Below are 19,961 nucleotides of genomic sequence, written 5' to 3' on the forward strand. Positions count from 1 at the left end.
AATTCACACAAATTTAACAATTATTTATATCAGATATCCTAAATAATATCACTAATATATTATAAAATTACTCCTTTACAGTGTGAAAATATAAAATTTCCATACTCATTTTGTAAGAAAGCCCCATTAATTATATTTTTTTATTATATATTTTAAGAAAAGCAATTAGATTGACAAGAGGTTTATGGAGTCCATCCAAATTGAATTAAGTGGATTTCATGTGATTTTTTTTTTCTGAACTAATAAAAGACCACACTGAAAAGATTTTTTTTTTTTTTTAAAAAAAACAACTCCTCGTTGAAACTTAGAATAAAGAGAAACTCATTAATAAATTTATAATATGCATTACACAAAATGACATTAACTGGAGGCCAAAATGACATTAACTGGAGGCCACATGCTGCGAATTCTACGCTCAACGTTATTTTTTTTATAAGAAAAAAAACAAAAAAAGGAAAACGACGGTCCTAACGCTAAAGTTACCTACTGTCTTCCTTCATCCTTCCTATATCTAACTCTCTATCTCTGACCATTCACATTCACACCCTATAGAAACTCTATTATATATATACTCGCAACAAACTTATGGTCGTGGTTGCATAAGTCTGCAACTTCATCGCCTCTCGCTTGGGGATGAATGGGGCAGATCGCCGGATGGAAACTAGAGGTATTAATTGTTTTCAGCTGAAACTGTTGTACCAAATAGTAATAGTTTCATGGAGATTTCATTTCATCTAACTAATTGAGGCATGTTGTTATTGATTGTCACTAAGCACAGATCAGAATGAATCTGGCTCATCTCCTGAGAAGACTATTGGGCCAAAGTCATATTCATACGGTGAACTAGCAAGTGTAACTGGTCATTTCTCGCTCAATAATCTAATTGGTCGAGGTGGTTTTGGTCATGTTTTCAAGGCATTATTAGATGGTGAGATTCGTGCTATCAAGAGACTTGATTTTCCAGATGTACAGTCTGAAGGAGGTTTGGAGAGGGAGATTATGGTTGTCAAAAGCGTCAGTCACAAAAACCTTGTTGAACTAGTTGGTTACTGCATTGATGGAGCCAATAGATTGCTTATTTTAAAGTATTTTCCAAATGGGTCCTTGAGATCTAAATTACACGGTGAGTCCCATATCCTTTCTTTTACTTTTATGTTCATATATCCAATCAATATGACATGAATAATCTTGCAAATTATAAATGGTATTGTAGGAAGTGGGGATGTTTTGGACTGGAAAACAAGAATGAAGATCGCCACAGGTTCTGCAAAAGGATTGGAATATTTACATGAACACTGTGAGTATATACTACTACATATTTTTACTTGGCAGGATTTTAACCTTTGAGTGTGAATTTATTTATTTATTTTTGTTTATATTGATAATTTCTTTTCTCTCAAACATTTATATTTTATATTCTTTTCAGGTAAACCTAAAATTATTCATTTAGATATCAAGCCGGATAATATTCTTCTTGACGAAGATTTTGAACCCAAAGTAAGATAATTTTATAATAAATAATCATTTTATTTATATCATGGCATATGTATAGTAGAACTTTCATCTGAAATTTTATTTTTGAATAATATTAAAATATTATGTTAACTCTTTAATGACATAATTTAATTTTTGTAATTAATTAATAAATTTGGGTTCTAATTCTTTTTTGGTTTGGCCATATATTTTTGGTTTTTTTAATAAAATTTATTGCTTATAAAAAAAAATTAATAAATCAACCTTAGTAGGTTTCTTGTCTTTTTTTTTTTTCATGATTTAATATTTTCTTAATAAACTTGATTGAAGTACGGAAAATTGTGTAATTTACCAAATAACTTTAATTTTAAATTAAGATATATATATATATATATATATATATATATATATATGGCATAATAAATTTATTAATCAACTTAAATAATTTGTTTAGATAACAGATTTTGGACTTGCTCAATTTTTTACCGACGGTGCTACTCACATATCCAAATCATCAGTTATGGGAACCCATGTGTAAGATATAATTTTCTTTCTATCATTTAATTGCATTGCTATTATTTTCTATTTTTTCAATGCCATTATTATCTCCTCTTAAAATAGTTTAAAATAAAATAAATATTAAAATAGATAAAATAACACATAAAAAAATATAAGTACTCCTTAATTTGATAGTATTAGTAATCTTAACAAATTTTATTACAGTTATTAATAATCTTAACAAATTTTATTGCAGTTACGAAGATCCATTTACAACAAAATTGGGAAAGTATTCTGATAAATCTGATATTTATTCTTTTGGAGTTACACTTTTAGAATTGATTACTGGAAGAAAACCTATAGACAATGGCACTGATATTGTTACTTGGGTATGACTCTGTTTGCTTTAATAAAACTATGATATAAAAATTCTATTTACCATTTATAAAGTTTTGAATTTAGATCTCAATTGGAGTTATTTAGATTTAAATTCAATGCATTCATGATTCATTAATAAATAATTTTTTAATCAATATCTTGTAGGCAAATCCTCTAATTAAAAAGGCTTTGAAGAGAAGGTATACAAATTTTATAGATTCCAATTTACAATCCTTTGACTATGAACAAATGTATCAAATGGTTTCTTGTGTTGATTCTTGTCTAAATCAACCTCCAAGCTCTCGTCCAACAATGGAAAAGGTAAAATTTTTCACATAACTAATCTCAAAACTATATATATATTATCTCAAAACTTGTAATCATTTTATTATTATGTTATGCAGATACGTCTAGTTCTTGAAGGAAAATCACTCTCGAAAGAATTATACGATCATAAATTGCGAAGGAGTATTATACATACAGGTTTATATTCTTTTATGCTAATTTATTAAAAATTATATGCATATTTGATCTAATTGATGCCTAAATTTTCATTTAATGTGTCATATCTTAATATTTGAACAATGTTGATTTTCAACTACAAAAATATTAGTTTTTTAATTTGAAATTTAGAATAAAATAGTTTTTAACCAAAATTGATAACTTATTAATTAAATATAATTTTTTATTTTATAATTATTCAAAAAACTGTGAAAAGAATGAAAAATTACTTTGAAGTTTTTTTTTTTTTTGGAAATAGGAATTAGGGGAATAAAATATGAGAACTCTCATATGCACTTTCCACCAGAATAAGTCTATGAGTGTAATTACCTTAAAGTTTTAAAACATAAATCTAAAAGTTCATACATGTATATATGTAGAGGTACTAACAGTTTTACAGATCCGAAAGGATCTAGGTCATCGCCTGAGTTGAATAGAAGTATAATTACTGGGCCGAGGCAATATTCATTTGAACAACTAGTAAAGGCGACCAATTATTTTTCTAATAACGATCTCATTGGCGAGGGTGGCTTTGGACAAGTTTATAGGGGATTACTAGATGGTGAAACCCTTGCTATTAAGAAACTCAAAAATCATCGAGATTTACAGTCGCAAGAATACCTGAAGAATGAGATTATTGTTGTTAGCAGCATCCGCCACAAAAATCTTGTTGAACTGCTTGGTTACTGTATTGAAGGGGCCAATAAATTCCTTGTTTTTAAGTATTTTCCCAATAAGTCCTTGAGCTCTCAATTACACGGTGAGTTTCATCCTTTCCCTTTATATATATATATATATAATTTTTTGTTTCATAATCGTTATGAAAATTAATATAAATAAAAATTGATTTTTGTAGAAAGCGATCAGGATTTGAACTGGGAGACAAGAATAAATATCGCTAAAGGCTCTGCAAAAGGCCTAGAATATTTGCATGAACACTGTGAGTATATAATTAAATATATTCATAGCTAATAATTGCCAAGCTTTTTAGCTCTTGAGGTTCTAATATCTATTGTTCTTTCTTTGAGTTAATATATAATTTATTTTATCTTAAAACTTTTTATTTTTTTTGTATGTTAGGTGAACCTCCTATCATACATTTAAATATCAAGTCAGACAATATTCTTCTTGATGAAGATTTTAAACCAAAGGTAAAATATTTTGATAATTATTGGATCCATAATACAGTGGAACATCAAATATTGTTGGATGTCAAAATTTTATTTTTAAGAGAGCCACTGAGTTTGCCTCTCTTAAACTGTGAGTGAAAGATATATCCACCATCTTATAAATAGAGGGTTTTTAAACTCATAGGAACTAATAATATTGATTTTACTATACCACAAAAACTAAAATGTATTTTATCTTTTTGATGAATATTCTTAAAGTACACATAACAGTGTAATTTGTTAGAATAAGAGTATAAGAAGTATATTTATGAAATTTGGTGTAGAAATAACTACACCTTTTTTTTGTATATATATATATATATAACATAATAAATTTATTTATCTACTCTTTTTTGAAAATAAATTTATTAATCTATTTAAATAATTTTGTTTAATTAGGTGGCTGATTTTGGACTTGCACGCTTTTTTTCGGAGACTATTATTCACATATTCAAATCAGCGACTATGGAAACCAAAGCGTAAGATAATTTATACATGTTTAAATTTTTTAGTGTCATTATTATGTTCTACTTCTAGAATAATTAAAATAAAATAAAATACATATGAAAACAGAAGGAAACTAGTGTTTCTTTAGATTTTAATTTCTTGAATCTTGACATGAATTTTGATTGAGCTTACTAAATTGCAGCTATATAGATCCATATGCAATAAAAACTGGAGAGTACACTGTAAAATCAGATGTTTACTCATTTGGTATTATGCTTCTAGAATTAATTACCGGAAGAAGACTCATAGAAGAAGACGGCTCTGATGTTGTTGAATGGGTAAGGCGTATGCAACTAGTATACTTTAAAAATTTATGATATGTAATTGTATAATTAAAATATAATAAAAGATATTTAAGATCCAAAACTCACCATTCACATGCAATCACTGATATTAATGCATTTGAAATTCCCAATTGATGTAAGTCTGAGTTAATAAATAGACATAATTATATTTTTATTGATATTCTACAGGCAAAATCTGAAATTAAGAAGGCTTTGCGGGATAAAAAATTTGAAAGATTTGTAGATTCTAGATTGCAAATGTTTGACGATGAAGAAGCGTATCGAATGTTGTTCTGCATTGATATTTGTATAAATAACATTCCAAAATTTCGCCCATCAATGAAGAAGGTAAATTTTTTTTTCTTTTCCATATATTATGTTATAATTGATAATATATACAATAATTTCATTATTATTGTGCCATATAGATACTTCTAACTCTCGACGGAATTTTGCCTCAACAAATTATGCAATGAGAAGGGTGATAACAAATTGACACTGTACCCCACTTTATATATAATTTCATCTCCGATTAATAGAAGTACAAGTATTGGGCTGAGGCAATATTCATATTAACAACTAGCAAAGGCCACCAATCATTTCTCCGGTAACAATCTTCTTGGCGAGGGTGGCTTCGAACAAGTTTACATGGGATCAGTAGATGGTCAATTCTTGTAACACCCCTATCCAATTATTTAATTAACCAAGTTAGAGACATTATATTTTGTAACTGTTCTCTTTTTTTTTTATTTTTTTTATATCATATAATTCATTACCTTTTTTTTATCGAAAATCCGACAGAGTTTCCCCTGAAATATGAACTTAATTCCACCTGTGAATAGAAATATCACACTTCTATAAACTTCAATCTTAACCCTCAAACTTCTTTTAACATCAACACAATTTCAATTCAGATCAAACACTTCATAATCATCTCATTAATCTCAACACAAAAACTTATACTAATAACCCATATTTACACCAAAATTAAAATCTTTAAATATATCTAATTCCAACCATATATAACTTCATCTCTAAAACTTTGCCATATTTCCAAAATTAACTTTATATAAAGTTTATAAAATATACTCCAAGATAGTTAATGATGTAACTCTGGTCGGGTTGATCAGATCTTGATCTACTGCTCCTTGGACCTACAACCTGCGCGAGGAAAAATACATTCCTACGCGCTAAGCAAATTGCTTAGTGGTGCTCAACTTCTTTTTATATTTAAAAATAAATCATTTAAATCAAAATTCATTTATCAACAATAAATCAAACAAATAACAATAAACTATATAGCAAATAATTTGAAACAATTCTAAATCATATTATTATTTCACATATATACAAATTTTAATTTCAGTATTTTCTTTTTCTTTTTCTTCATGTAAAAAAAGGTTCTATTTTCTCTTAATACTTTTATTTATTTATTATTTTTCTTTTGGCCCCTATAAATTTAAATGGGACTGTTAAGTCAGATAAGGAACTGTATCTATAGGGCACAAAGTGCCAAATAGGGAGTGAGGTTTTAAAAATTTTAATAATTAAAAAAAAGGAATAATTAAGATAGATAAATGAAGGGAAAAGAAAAATTGATAAACTACTTTTACCTCTAACTTTTCATCTATTTATATTATTTTTCCTCTTTTACTATTTTTTAAATTGAATTTTCTATTTTATTTTCCAGTGAAATAAAAATAATTATAAAGTATATACCAAAACCCCAATCACAATAAAGTAAATAAATTTTATTAAAATTATTTATTTATAAGAGATAAAAGGGCGGAAAGGATAAGAATAACATTATTTATAAAGTCGATTAATAAAATGTCACTATTAATTATTTTTTGGTTTAAATAATGGATACTTTCTGATTGTTGCATTAAGTCATTGATGGGACCCATGAGCCCACGTCTATTTATCACTAAAAAAATATTTACCACATGCTGCGCATTAATAAAAAGAAACTCATTAATAAATTTATATGCATTGCACAAAATGACATTGACTCGCCGCTGGAGGCCACATGCTGCCCATTCTACGCCAACTTCAACATTATATATATATATATTTTTTTTAAAGGAAAACGAAGGTCTGAATGCTAAAGTTACCTACCGTCTTCCATCACCCTTTCCACATCTTCCTCTCTATCTCTGACCATTCATTCACACTGAATATACTTGCAAGAAAGCTGTGGTCGTGGTTGCATAAGTCTGCAACTTCTGACGACCTCTAGCTTGGGGCTGAACCGGGCAGATTCGCCTTATGGATACTAGAGGTATTACTTGTTGTAGCTGAATGTGTGGAACCAAATAGTAGTAGTTTCATAGAGCTTTCATTTCATTTCATCAACTAATTGAGGCATGTTGTTTATTCTATGGTCACTAAGCACAGATCCGAATGAATCTGGTTCATCTTCATCTGCATCTGAGAATTATGACGGTATTGGGCCAAAGTCATATTCATACGATGAACTAGCAAAGGTAACTGGTCATTTCTCGCACAATAACCTAATTGGTCGAGGTGGTTTTGGTCATGTTTTTAGAGCATCCTTAGATGGCGAGACTCGTGCTATCAAAAGACTTGATTATCCGGGTGTAGAGTCTGAAGGAGATTTGGAAAGGGAGATTATGGTCGTAAAAAGCATCAGTCACAAAAACCTCGTTGAACTGATTGGTTACTGCATTGATGGAGCCAATAGATTGCTTATTTTAAAGTATTTTCCAAATGGATCTTTGAGATCTAAATTAGATGGTGAGTCCCATATCCTTTATTTTACGTTTCATGTAACTAATGCGACATAATTAATCTTGCAAATTACAAATGGTTTTAATTTTGTAGGGAAGGAGAATGTTTTAGACTGGAAAAAAAGAATGAATATTGCTATAGGTTCTGCAAGAGGACTGGAATATTTACATGAACACTGTAAGTATGTAGTACAACATATTCCTAATTGGCAGGATTTTAGCTTTAGAGAGTGAATTTATTTTTTTATTTTTTGTGATAATTTATTTTTTCTTAAAATTTTATACTTTTCCCATATTTTTTCAGGTAAACATAAAATTATACATTTAGATATCAAGCCGGACAATATTCTTCTTGATGAACATTTTGAACCTAAGGTAAAATAATTTTATAGTAAATAAATATTTTATTTATATCTATCACATAACCTTATCACTACCTTATCACTCAATACTGAAATTTTATATTCTGAATTGAAGTCATCGTTTGTTTAATATGATTGTTGTAATTAATTAATAAATCTGGGTTCTTCTTTTTTGGTTTGGCCATATATTTTTGGCTTTTTTAATAAAAATTATTGCTTATTGGCGAAGGCAAAAATTATAGGAAAGTTTGATTTTCTTGTATATCTTGGATCGGTAGCAGTACATGTATATATATACAGTGGATACAATAGACTTAAAATAGGTTTACAAAAAATGTAATACACATGAAATAACTGAAAACAGTTTTTCTAACCAACTTTGGCGCCATTATTTTCCACGTGGCTTAACATCCCCTGCAAGTTGGGGAGTATATATCAATCATCCTCAGCTTGGATAATATTTCTCGAAAAGGAGCAATAGGTAAGGGCTTTGTGCAAATATCAGCGAGTTGGGCAGCAGATGGTATTGGAAGGAGTTTAATCAACTCAGAGAGCAGTTTTTCACGAACAATATGGCGGTCTATCTTGATATGTTCATGAAAGATTGGAATTTGCAGCAATTTGTATAGCAGATTTGTTATCACAATAAATAATGGCAGGTTGAGGGTGACAGACAAATAGGTCATGAAGAAGATACAATAGCTACTGTACTTCTCACAGGTGATAGTTGCAAGAGCTCAATATTCAGCTTCAGAGGAGCACCGAGAAATGGTAAGACTGCTCCTTTGCCTACCAAGAAATTAGAGCGGATCCTAGAAGGAGACAAAATCCTGTAACAAATTTTTGGATGTCAGCACAACCTGTCCAGTCTGAATCACGGAAACCTTTCAGTTGTAAGTCTGAACCAGTAGAGAAGAAAAGACATGCATCCGGAGAGCTCTTGATATAACGAAATATACAATGGGCTGCTTGTAAATGAATAGAGGTAGGTGGGGCGATCCAGGAGCGGACTAAGTTGTTGAAGGAACGGACTAAGTTGTTGAACTGCCAGGTCTTGTGGATGTTAAATAGAGTAATCCCGCTATCAGTCTTCTATAGAAAAGGATATCATCCAAGGGTGTGCCAGAATTGATACTACGCTTAGTTTTGGAGTCCATACACTACAAAAAATTTCCAGATTACGGAAGGATTTACTAACGATTTGAATCTGTTAGTAATTTTAATCGATTTATTAACGATTTTAAAAATTTATTAGTAAATTTTAATATAAAATATTTTATATAAAAATTTATTAACGAATTTAAAATACGTTGGTAATATATTGGTATTACTAACGGATTTTAAAATTTATTGATAATTTATAAATATATAAAATAATTTATGTTGAAATTTATTAACAGATTTAAAGTCCGTTAATAAATCTGTCGATAATTTATTAACGAATTTTAATATGTTAGTAAATTTTAAAACGTGTTTAAAGTACTAGCGGACTTTTAACGTGTTTAAAAAATTATTAATGAATTTGAAAATTTATTACTAAATTTTATCATTAAATTAGTAAGTAAAAAAAGTGTTGAATTTATCACCTTATGCTATCTATTATTTTTTTTTTTGAAATAGGGGTTGGGGGAGTCGAACCTTAGACCTTTTAAGGCTACAGGATGCACTTTTCACCAGGCTAAGCCTTGGAGTGCTTATGCTATCTATTATTAAATTTAATATGACATTTCGCATAAAATTTTTGCCTTTTTTTTTTTAAATCCACATTTTTCAATTATCAACGAATTTATTAATGGATTTAAAATCCGTTGGTAATTTTTAAAGGAAAAAAATCTATTTTTTATTTTTTTAAAAATTTAGTAATGGATTTCATTAATAAACTGTTAATAATCCACATTTATAAATATAACACTATCTCTTCTTCTTTTATCATTCATTCGTTTTATCATTTTCTTTTCCTTTCCATTATTTTCTTTCTTTTTCTATTACTTTCTTTTATTTCACTTTCTCATTTCATATTTTTTTCTTCTCATTTTTTTGTATTATTTTCCTTTCATTTCTTATCCTTTTTTATCACATTCTCTTCCATCTTATATTATTTTCTTTATTTTTCTCCATAATTTTTCTTTTCCATTATTTTTTTTCTTTTTTTTCTTATTCTTTATTTTTTCTATAATTATTATTCATATTATTTTCTTCTATCATTTTCTTTCTATCTATATCTTTTCTTCATTTATTTTATTCTCTAATTATTTTCTCTTTTTTTTCTCATTTTTCTAATCATCTTTTTACCATACTCTCATTCTTCCTTCTTTTTCATAATTTTTATTTTTCTATCATTTTTTTCTTTTTCTCTTTTTTTTTTTTCTTTTCTTATCATTTTCTCTCATTTGCTTTTCTCTTATCCCCCCTTCTATGTATTTCTAATAAATATTAGACATAAATTAAAAATTTAGTAACAATAATAATATAATTTTAAATCTTATTGAATTAATAAAAAATAATATTAATAACAAAATTTATTATTTAATCAAAATAATAATTATTTTAAAATTATTTAAATTTCCAATGGATCTATTAACGAATTTCAATCAGTTGATAATTTACTAATAGATTTATCAACGAATTTCAAATCTGTTAGTAAATTATTTTTCTCTCAATTTATTAATGGATTTAAAATCCGTTAGAAATAATAACGGAAACTCCGTTAGTAAATTTGTCGGTATTACTAACGGTTTACCAACGAGCTTTTTAACAACGGATTATAATCCGTTGATAATTCATTTACCAATGTATTTTTATAGGATTACCAACAGAAAAATTCATTAGTAATCCGAAAGTTTTTTGTAGCGATAAGAGTGGGAGCTGGTTTACAATCTGAAAAGCCAAAGTCATTAAGGATCTCAAGGGCTATTTCCGCTAACAAAGAGAGATGCCAGCTTTAGTTCTTGCTACTTTCAACCTCAGAAAAAAACTCAAATCACCAAAGTCTTTTATTTTGAACTTATTATTAAGAAAAGATTTAACAGTGTTAATTTTTTGTAAATTTGTGCCAACCAAGATAACATCATCGACATAAACCAATATCACAATAATATGAACATCATATTTCTTAACAAAGAGAGAATAGTCCGAGATAGACTGTTTATAACCTAGGGAGATAAGAGTATTACACAATTTTGAATACCATTGACAAGTGGCTTACTTTAAACCATAAAGTGACTTGTTTAAGTGACAAACTTTGTTAGACTGAGAGGTAAAGCCTGGAGGAAGTGTCATGTATACTTTTTCATGAAGATCTCTACGAAGGAATGCATTATTGATGTCCAACTATTATAAAAACCATCCATTAGCAGCTGCAAGAGCTAAGAGAAATCGAACAGTGGTTATCTTAGCAACAGGTGAAAACATATCAAAATAATCAACACCTTCAATGAAACGGTCCGACTCAAACTGACCCAAATAACTTTTGGATCCACTTTCCACTTAACCCAAAATAGTTAACCCAAATTATTTAGTAGTTTCGTGCTAGCTATTATAGACAATTTGGATTTTCTGTAATTCTACCGATGTGAGGCGCCTTCCCACATTAAGCAAGCAATTGTCTATCACACTGCCTTTCCAAATTAAGCAAGCAATTGTGTATCATACTCTCCCCCGCTAAATTTGCAACGTCCTTGTCTCACACGGGTAGCTCTTTTCATGCAGGCTCTACATACTTTTTCCGACTCAGGGTGGCTCTGATACTACGGGTGGCCCTTTCCTCGCAGGCTCACTAACTCTGCATAATTTTTCTGACCCAGGGTAGCTCTAATACCAATTGAAACAGTCCGATCCAAATAACTTTTGGATCCACTTTCCACTTGGATCTCCTGCTAAATTTGCGACGTTCTCGTCGCAACTAAATCGAATACAATTGCTAAATCAGGACCGGACCCTCGAATATTGTGGTTCGCTAGTACCTCGGGCGGCTGCACCTCATCTCGCACGGTATTTGGAATTCAATGCGGGATTCTCAAAATAGGATATTTAGTGAATGACTCCTTTAGAAGCATAAAAGGCTGGTATTTGGAATTCAACTCCATTGTCACTTCTGATTTTTTGGATCTTAGTAGAAAATTGAGTTTCTACAAGATTAAAAAAGGATTGAAGGCAAGACCTGGCATCACATTTAGAGTGCAATAAGAAAATCCAAGTGAACTTAGTGAAATCATCCCCAACAGTTAAAGAAGAATTTGTGACCAGTTATTGAACATACTGAAAATGGCCCCAAATATCTACATGTATTAGTTCAAAAGCTCTATTTGTAGTAGATATGCTATCAGAAAACAAAAGCCTTTTTTGTTTTGCAAAGTGGCAAATATCACAAACAACTTTATTATGAGAGGCAAAGATATCTGGAATATGAGCTTGAAGTGTTTGAAGTCTGGAAGGTGAAGGATGACCCAACCTGAAGTGTCATTTACCAAAATTACTATCAACAATACATACTCTAGAAAGATTGAAAGGCACTAGCATGTAGAGACCATTGTTCACTTTAGTTGTACCAACTATCTTCCAGTGAGTCAATTCCTGTATGAAACAAGCATACTGCTGAAAAACCAGGCAACAATTACCAGAAAGAGTAAGCTTAGACACAGATAAGAGATTGAAGGCAAATTCTGGAATGAAAAGAGCACCATTCAGTATCAATTTGTCTGTCAATTGAACTGTGCCTGCAACTTTTGCAAGAAGCTTGGATCCATTTGGAAGAGTAACAACAATGGGTGGAATGTTGTGATAAGTACTGAAAAGATGCAGTGAATGTGCAATATGGTCTGTTTCACCATGTCCACTATCCAAACATCAGAACTGGCAGAAACAGATAATGCCAAATGTGTACCTGGTTAAGGATCAAAGGCAGATACCAAGTTTGTAACAGGAGTAGAGATTGCCTGAGAGTTGTTAGATGTTAACTGTGGATAGGATTTAGCTTCAAGATGAGAATCATTGAGGAGTGCTAGTAAGCCATGATATTATTCTTGCGTTAATGAGAATCTTGATTTCTCAATATTTGTCTGAGGTCCAATTGAACTGATGGCTTGAACGTTATCAACAGCGGTAACATTGTTGACAGTCACATTTGATCCTCTTGGTTTATAACCAGGGGGATATCCATGTTTTTTATAGTAAGTTTCTATTGTGTGCCTGTACCTTCCTCAAAATGTGTAGTATCTATTGTCTCCAGAGGAGTTAACAACAGATTTTCCAGCTGAATGAGACTTGTAATTGTATGAAGGGACATATCTAAATCTGGATAGATTAGATTTTGCAATCTAACTAATTAAATTATAAAAGATTAATTAAATTCTGTCAAGAGTTTTAACCAATATTATTTGGCTAAAACGATATAAGAGAAAAGATAGGCCGAAAGACGATAGCCTTATTAAAATTTTTCAAAAATTGAAAAGTAAGTTTATAATAGTCAAGTGAGTTCATCTAATAGCCAAGTGAGTTTATCTAATCAACCTTAATAGATTTTTTATTTTTTTTTCATGATTTAAAAAAAGGAATATATTCATGAAATTAAGTGCCAAAATAACTTATTCACCTTTAAATTAATATATACATTATATATAAATGGCATAATAAATTTATTAACCAACTTAAATCATTTGTCTAGATAACAGATTTTGGACTTGCTCATTTTTTTACGGATGCTGCTACTCACATATCCAAATCATCAGTTATGGGAACCCAAGTGTACGTAGGATATAACTTTCTTTCTATATTTAATTGTTTTTTTATATATAAAAGAATTGCATTACTATTATTGTCTTTTTCATTTTCACTGTCATTATTATCTACACTAAAATAAAAATTAAAACAAAAAAAGCACATAAAAATAAATTAAAACTCCTTAATTTGAAGATATTATTTTCTTAAAGAAAATCTATATGAATTTTAATTGTGATAATTCTATTGCAGTTACGAAGATCCACTGACGACAAAATTAGGAAAGTATTCTGATAAATCTGATATTTATTCTTTTGGTGTTACACTTTTAGAGCTGATTACCGGAAGAAAACCTTTAGATAATGGCATTGATATTGTTACTTGGGTACGACTATTTGCATTAATAAAAACTATGATATAAAGAAAATTTTTTTTCTCATTGATATATAGTCGTTTAAAAAAGTAAAATTTTGAATTTAGATTTCAATAGGATCTATTTAGATTTTAATCCAGTGCATTTAAGATCCATTAATAAATATATATATATTTTTTTATCTTGTAGGCAAATCTTCACATTAGAGAGGCTTTAGATGGAAAATATGCAAATTTTGTAGATTCCAAAATACAATCTTTTGATGATGAAGAAATGCATAGAATGGTTTCTTGTATTAATTCTTGCTTAAATCGACTTCCAAAATTTCGTCCAACAATGGAAAAGGTAAAAATTGTTTCCATAATTAATTTAATTGTAGTATCTTTCAATATAATTATGTGAAAGCCTATTACATAATTGATTTATAATTATTTTATTGCTATATATGTCATATAGATACGTCTAGTTCTTGAAGGAAAATCGCTTCCAGAAGTATTATACGATCACAATTTGCAATGCGGTATGATATATAAAGGTCCATATTATTTTATGTTAATTTATTATAAATTATATGCATATTTATAGATCTAATTGATGCCTAAATTATCATTTAATTTTCAACTGTAAAAAATAAGTTTTTTAATTTGAAATTTAGAATAAATTAGGTTTTAACCAAAATTGATACATATTAATTAAATATATTTTTTAATCTTATAATTATTCAAACAAACTGTAAAAACAATGATGAAAACTTTATCTTAAAGTTTTAAAACATAAATCTAAAAGTTCATACATGATTTCTTAATCGTTAAATTTGTTAATCATTGAATTAAAACGTATAGTTAATATATATAATAGTGAATAGTTTCAGGATTAAAAATATAATTTTATTTGAATATAATTATTTATAGAGTTATGATTTATCTTATTAGTTATTTTTAATAATTATAGGAGACAAGAACAAAAAAATCATTTATCAACCGAAAACCTCCTTTGTTCCCTTATATATATGAAAAGTGCAAAATTAAGAATTACCATATTTTATTTATTATTTCTTAAAAATGAATATGTAATTACATTTACATTTAAATCGGTTAGAGTTTTTTAGAATTAAAAAAATAAATTATAAATATTTAATTTATTAATTAGGAATCAATATATAAATTGGAATTTTGTATTAAATAGTTAACATTTTAGTCAATTTACAAGTTCATTGACTTATTTATTAATTTTACATATTATTCTTTTATTATTTAAGGAAAAGTAAATAAATAGGAATAATTCTTCATAAGAAAAAAATATATATTATCAATGGCCATGAAACCATTTGCTATTTTGAAGTTGTTAAATTTTATTTTAAAAGATTGTTAAACATAATGATTGTTTATTGATTGTCACTAAACACAGATGAGAATACTATTGGGCCAAAGTCATATTCATACGGTGAACTAGCAAGGGTAACTGATCATTTCTCGCTCAATAACCAAATTGGTCGAGGTAGTTTTGGTCATGTTTTTAAGGCATCCTTAGATGGTGAGATCCGTGCTATTAAGAGACTTGATTTTCCGGATGTACAATTCGAAGAAGGTTTGGAGAGGGAGATTATGGTCTTCAAAAGCGTCAGACACAAAAACCTCGTTGAACTGGTTGGTTACTGTATTCATGGATCCAATAGATTGCTTATTTCAAAGTATTTTCCAAATGGGTCCTTGAGATCTAAATTACATGGTGAGTCCCATATATCCCTTCTTTTACTTTTATGTTCGTATAACTAATCAATATGACATGATAAATCCTAAAAATTACAAATCGTATTGTAGGAAGTGGGGATGTTTTGGACTGGAAAAAAAGAATGAAGATCGCCATAGGTTCTGCAAAAGGATTGGAATATTTACATGAACACTGTGAGTATATACTACTACACATTCTTACTTGCAGGATTTTAACTTTTGAGTGTGAATTTATTTATTTATTTATTTTTATTTATATTACCTCAAATATTTATATTTTATATTTTTTGTAGGTAATCCTAAAATTATTCATTTAAATATGAAACCGGATAATATTTTTCTTGACGAAGATTTTGAACCTAAGGTAAGGTAATGTTATAATAAATAAACATTCACTATACACCGAATTTTAATCATTAAATATCAAAATTTTATTTTTAACAATATTGAAAAATTATGTAAACTCCTTAATTACATAATTTGATTTTTGTAATTAATTAATAAATCTGAATTCTAATTCTTTTTTAGTTTGGCCATATATTTTTGGCTTTTTTTAATAAAATTGATTGCTTATAAAAAACATTAGTAAATCAACCTTAGTAGGTTTTTTGTCTTTTTTTCATGATTTAATATTTTCTTAATAAACTTGATTGAAGTACGGAAAATTGTGTAATTTACCAAATAAAAAAAGTAAAAGTATATTTATAGAACTAAGTGTGAAAAATAACTTTAATTTTAAATTAAGATATATATATACAAATGGAATAACAAATTTATTAATTAACTTAAATAGTTTGTTTAGATAACAGATTTTGGACTTGCTCAATTTTTTACCGACGGTGCTACTCACATATCCAAATCATCAGTTATGGGAACCCATGTGTAAGATATAATTTTCTTTCTATCATTTAATTGTATTGCTATTATTTTTTATTTTTTTAATGTCATTATTATCTTCTCTTAGAATAGTTTAAAATAAAATAAATATTAAAATAGATAAAATAATACATAAAAAATATAAGTAATCCATTAAGATAGTATTAATAATTTTAACAAATTCTTTTGCAGTTATGAAGATCCACTAACAACAAAACTGGGGAAGTATTCTGATAAATCTGATATTTATTCTTTTGGAGTTACACTTTTAGAATTGATTATGGGAAGAAAACCTATAGAAAACGGCATTGACATTGTTACTTGGGTATGACTCTATTTATTTTAATAAAACTATGATATAAAAATTTTGAATTTAGATTTCAATTGGAATTATTTAGATTTTAATCCAATGCATTTATGATTTATTAATAAATAATTTTTTTAATTAATATTTTGTAGGCAAATCGTCTAATTAAAGAGGAGGGAAGATATACCAATTTTGTAGATTTCAATTTACAATCTTTTGACCGTGAACAAATGTATCGAATGATTTCTTGTGTTAATTCTTGTCTAAATCAATCTCCAAATTCTCGTCCAACAATGAAAAAGGTAAAATTTTTCACATAACTAATCTCAAAATTATATACTATCTTCAAGTTTGTAATTATTTTATTGGCATGCCATGTAGATACGTCTAGTTCTCGAAGAAAAATTGCCTTCAGAGGAATTATACGATCATGAATTGCAATGGAGTATTATTCTATACTCTTTTATGTTAATTTATTAGAAATTATATGCATATTTATACTAAAACTTGATCTAATTGATGCCTAAATTAATTTTCATTTAATTTCTGTCATATCTTAACATTAGAAACAAAGGTTGATTTTTAACTGCATAAATATTAATTGTTTTAATTTGAAATGTAGAATAAATTAGTTTTTTTAGTCAAAATTGATAACATATTAATGAAATATAATTTTTATCTTATAATTATTGAAACAAATGTAAAAACAATGATGAATATTTTACCTTAAAGCTTTAAAGCATAAATCTAAAAGTTCATACATAATTTCTTAATCGTTAATTTTGTCAAATATTGAATTAAATCATATAATTAATATTTATAGGATTGAATAGTTTCAAGATTAAACATATATTTTTATTTGAATTAGAAGAATATAATTACTTATAGGTTATGATTTATCTTATTAATTAATTTTAATCATTTATCAAACCTCCTTTGTTCCCTTATATGAAGGGTGCAAAATTAAAAACTAACGTATTTTATTTATTATTTCTTAAAAATGAATATATAATTACATTTACATTTAAATTTGTAAGAAGTTTTTAGAATTAAAAATATATTTTAAATTTTAAATATTTAATTTATTAATTAGGAATGAAATTTTTTTTTGAATCAAAATGAATTTTTTTTTGAAATGGTAATTAGGAATGAATATATAATTTAATTGTTAAAATTTAAAATTAGATAAATAAAAAATAATATTTATTAAGATTTTGCATAAAGTATTTAGCTAGGATACAATATATATTACTAGATTAAATGATTCAAGATCAATTTGATATATATATATTCAAGATCAATTTGATTCAAGATCAATATATATATATATTACTAGATTAAAAGATTTTGCATATATTTTTTTATGATTCAAGATCAATTTGAATAAATAAAAAATAATATTTATTCAAGATTTTGCATAAAGTATCCATCTAAGTTCATCTACTCGGTGATTTTGCTTTTTTCCTTTAATAATATTTCTCCTTATAGAGCTGCACTTTTTTTTTTTTTTTCAGGAAGCAGACGAGCCAAAACCTAGCCTCAAGCCTTTTATCATGGAAGAAACTAATAATTATGGTATACGAGATCGTGGACATGCCAGTCGACGACCAACAGAAGCAACAAGTTATGGTTCCTCCCACATCATTCCAGAAACTTCATTTGATGAGATGAATATGTTACATTTAATAAAAACCTTAAACATCTCATCTTATTTTTAATAGACCAGAATTCTCCTTTATCACTTTAAATCTTTCTCTTTTTATTATTTTCTTTAATCGATAACTTATTACATTATTCTCTATATTAAATATGAGCAAATTTAAAAAAATAATCCTCTTTTATTTAATTTCATCATCAAACATTATTGCATGAATTTCAAAAGATTTTTTTTCATTAATAATCCAATAATAAACTATTAGTGAATAATACGATCTATTTTTAAATGTCAGACATGTAAATTTTTATTAGGACTCCTTATTTGAAGATATTAGTTTTTTTTTAAATTAATACAAACTTTAATTGCGCTAATTTAATTACAGTTATGAAGATTCATTATCAATAAAATTGAAATAGTATTTTGATAAATCTGGTGTTTATTTTTTTGGTGTTAGGCTTTTGGAACTGATTACCAAAAATTTTAAGAATTTGAGCTATTAATTAAATAAAATTTTAGGGATTATATTATATTTTACTGTTAATTTTTTAAAAATTAATTTAATTCTTCTAATTATAATAGTGATAAATTGAAAAAATATTTAAATTTATTATTTAAAATTTAAAGTTTTGAATATAAATATGAATTAATATAAATATTTAAATTTTTTGTTCAATAGACCTTTCAAAAATATATGACATGACATATAAATTAAAATTTTTTTTATCAAAATTGATTGAGATTAATAGGTAAAATTAAGATAAATGTGAAAAGATTAATTTTATTGTACAAAATTTTAAAATTAGAATATAAATATGAAAAGTCATAAATTTTTACATCTTTTTATTCAATAGACTTTTTTTATTAGATAAACTAGTTGACACCCATTTTAATTATACAGTTATTAATTTTATTGATAAAGAATAAAAAATAAAGTTTTTATGGTTAAGTGGTATCGAAGTTGCAATACGGATAAAAAGATCTCAATTTTTCTTATAAAATTCCAAATCAAAATTTTTAGTCAAAGTATCCCACCAAGTTATTAAATTGTTTAATTACTCTTTTGCATTTATTTTGAATAACAATACAAATAAATTTCATTATTAATTAAATCATCAAAATCCATATTATGTTTTTAATTTTTAACATTATGCTAATTTATAAAGATGGGATCTATTCATTAAAGATATGTGTAATATAATTATTTTCATAACTATAGGTGGAGATTACACTAGAACAAGCAATTTATTGAGACACCCATATATCCAAAACGTATAGACCATCAGATACATGGCATTTACCAATAATCTTTTTTATCATAAAACTTTGAAAAAAACGATGATCAAAGAAAAAAGAGACACAATAGTTTAAGTATTTAATAAGT

General features: G+C 27.2%; 2 protein-coding genes across 11 annotated transcripts; both read left to right on the forward strand.

Annotated features, from left to right (window-relative positions):
- Positions 1–505: 505 nt before the first annotated feature.
- Positions 506–5,603, forward strand: LOC110626279 (proline-rich receptor-like protein kinase PERK15). 3 transcript variants are annotated; one of them, XM_021772096.2, is made up of 15 exons: positions 506–667; positions 779–1,123; positions 1,214–1,297; positions 1,427–1,497; positions 1,928–2,007; positions 2,228–2,360; positions 2,515–2,670; positions 2,754–2,832; positions 3,251–3,610; positions 3,707–3,790; positions 3,931–4,001; positions 4,419–4,498; positions 4,669–4,804; positions 5,000–5,158; positions 5,239–5,603. In XM_021772096.2, exons 1-15 carry the CDS (start codon positions 634–636, stop codon positions 5,284–5,286), a joined length of 1,920 nt encoding a protein of 639 aa, XP_021627788.1. In that variant the 5' UTR covers positions 506–633; the 3' UTR covers positions 5,287–5,603. The 3 variants fall into 3 exon arrangements, 2 of the variants coding, with proteins under 2 accessions (XP_021627788.1, XP_021627791.1); XR_006352459.1 differs by lacking the exon at positions 4,669–4,804; XM_021772099.2 differs by lacking the exons at positions 5,000–5,158; positions 5,239–5,603 and having other exon boundaries at positions 4,749–4,804.
- Positions 5,604–6,615: 1,012 nt separating this feature from the next.
- Positions 6,616–18,663, forward strand: LOC110625782 (proline-rich receptor-like protein kinase PERK3). 8 transcript variants are annotated; one of them, XM_043961370.1, is made up of 16 exons: positions 6,616–7,091; positions 7,208–7,255; positions 7,359–7,567; positions 7,655–7,738; positions 7,865–7,935; positions 13,585–13,664; positions 13,890–14,022; positions 14,200–14,355; positions 14,467–14,545; positions 15,418–15,738; positions 15,831–15,914; positions 16,034–16,104; positions 16,543–16,622; positions 16,809–16,941; positions 17,076–17,225; positions 18,438–18,663. In XM_043961370.1, the coding sequence occupies exons 3-16, from the start codon at positions 7,444–7,446 to the stop codon at positions 18,639–18,641; spliced, it is 1,770 nt and encodes a 589-aa protein (XP_043817305.1). In that variant the 5' UTR covers positions 6,616–7,091; positions 7,208–7,255; positions 7,359–7,443; the 3' UTR covers positions 18,642–18,663. The 8 variants fall into 8 exon arrangements, 7 of the variants coding, with proteins under 7 accessions (XP_043817305.1, XP_043817299.1, XP_043817301.1 ...); XM_043961367.1 differs by adding an exon at positions 17,305–17,368 and having other exon boundaries at positions 6,625–7,091; positions 7,208–7,567; XM_043961364.1 differs by having other exon boundaries at positions 6,623–7,091; positions 7,208–7,567.
- Positions 18,664–19,961: the final 1,298 nt, after the last annotated feature.

Source organism: Manihot esculenta, chromosome 11 (assembly GCF_001659605.2).
Source record: "Manihot esculenta cultivar AM560-2 chromosome 11, M.esculenta_v8, whole genome shotgun sequence".
NCBI classification, from domain to species: Eukaryota; Viridiplantae; Streptophyta; class Magnoliopsida; order Malpighiales; family Euphorbiaceae; genus Manihot; species Manihot esculenta.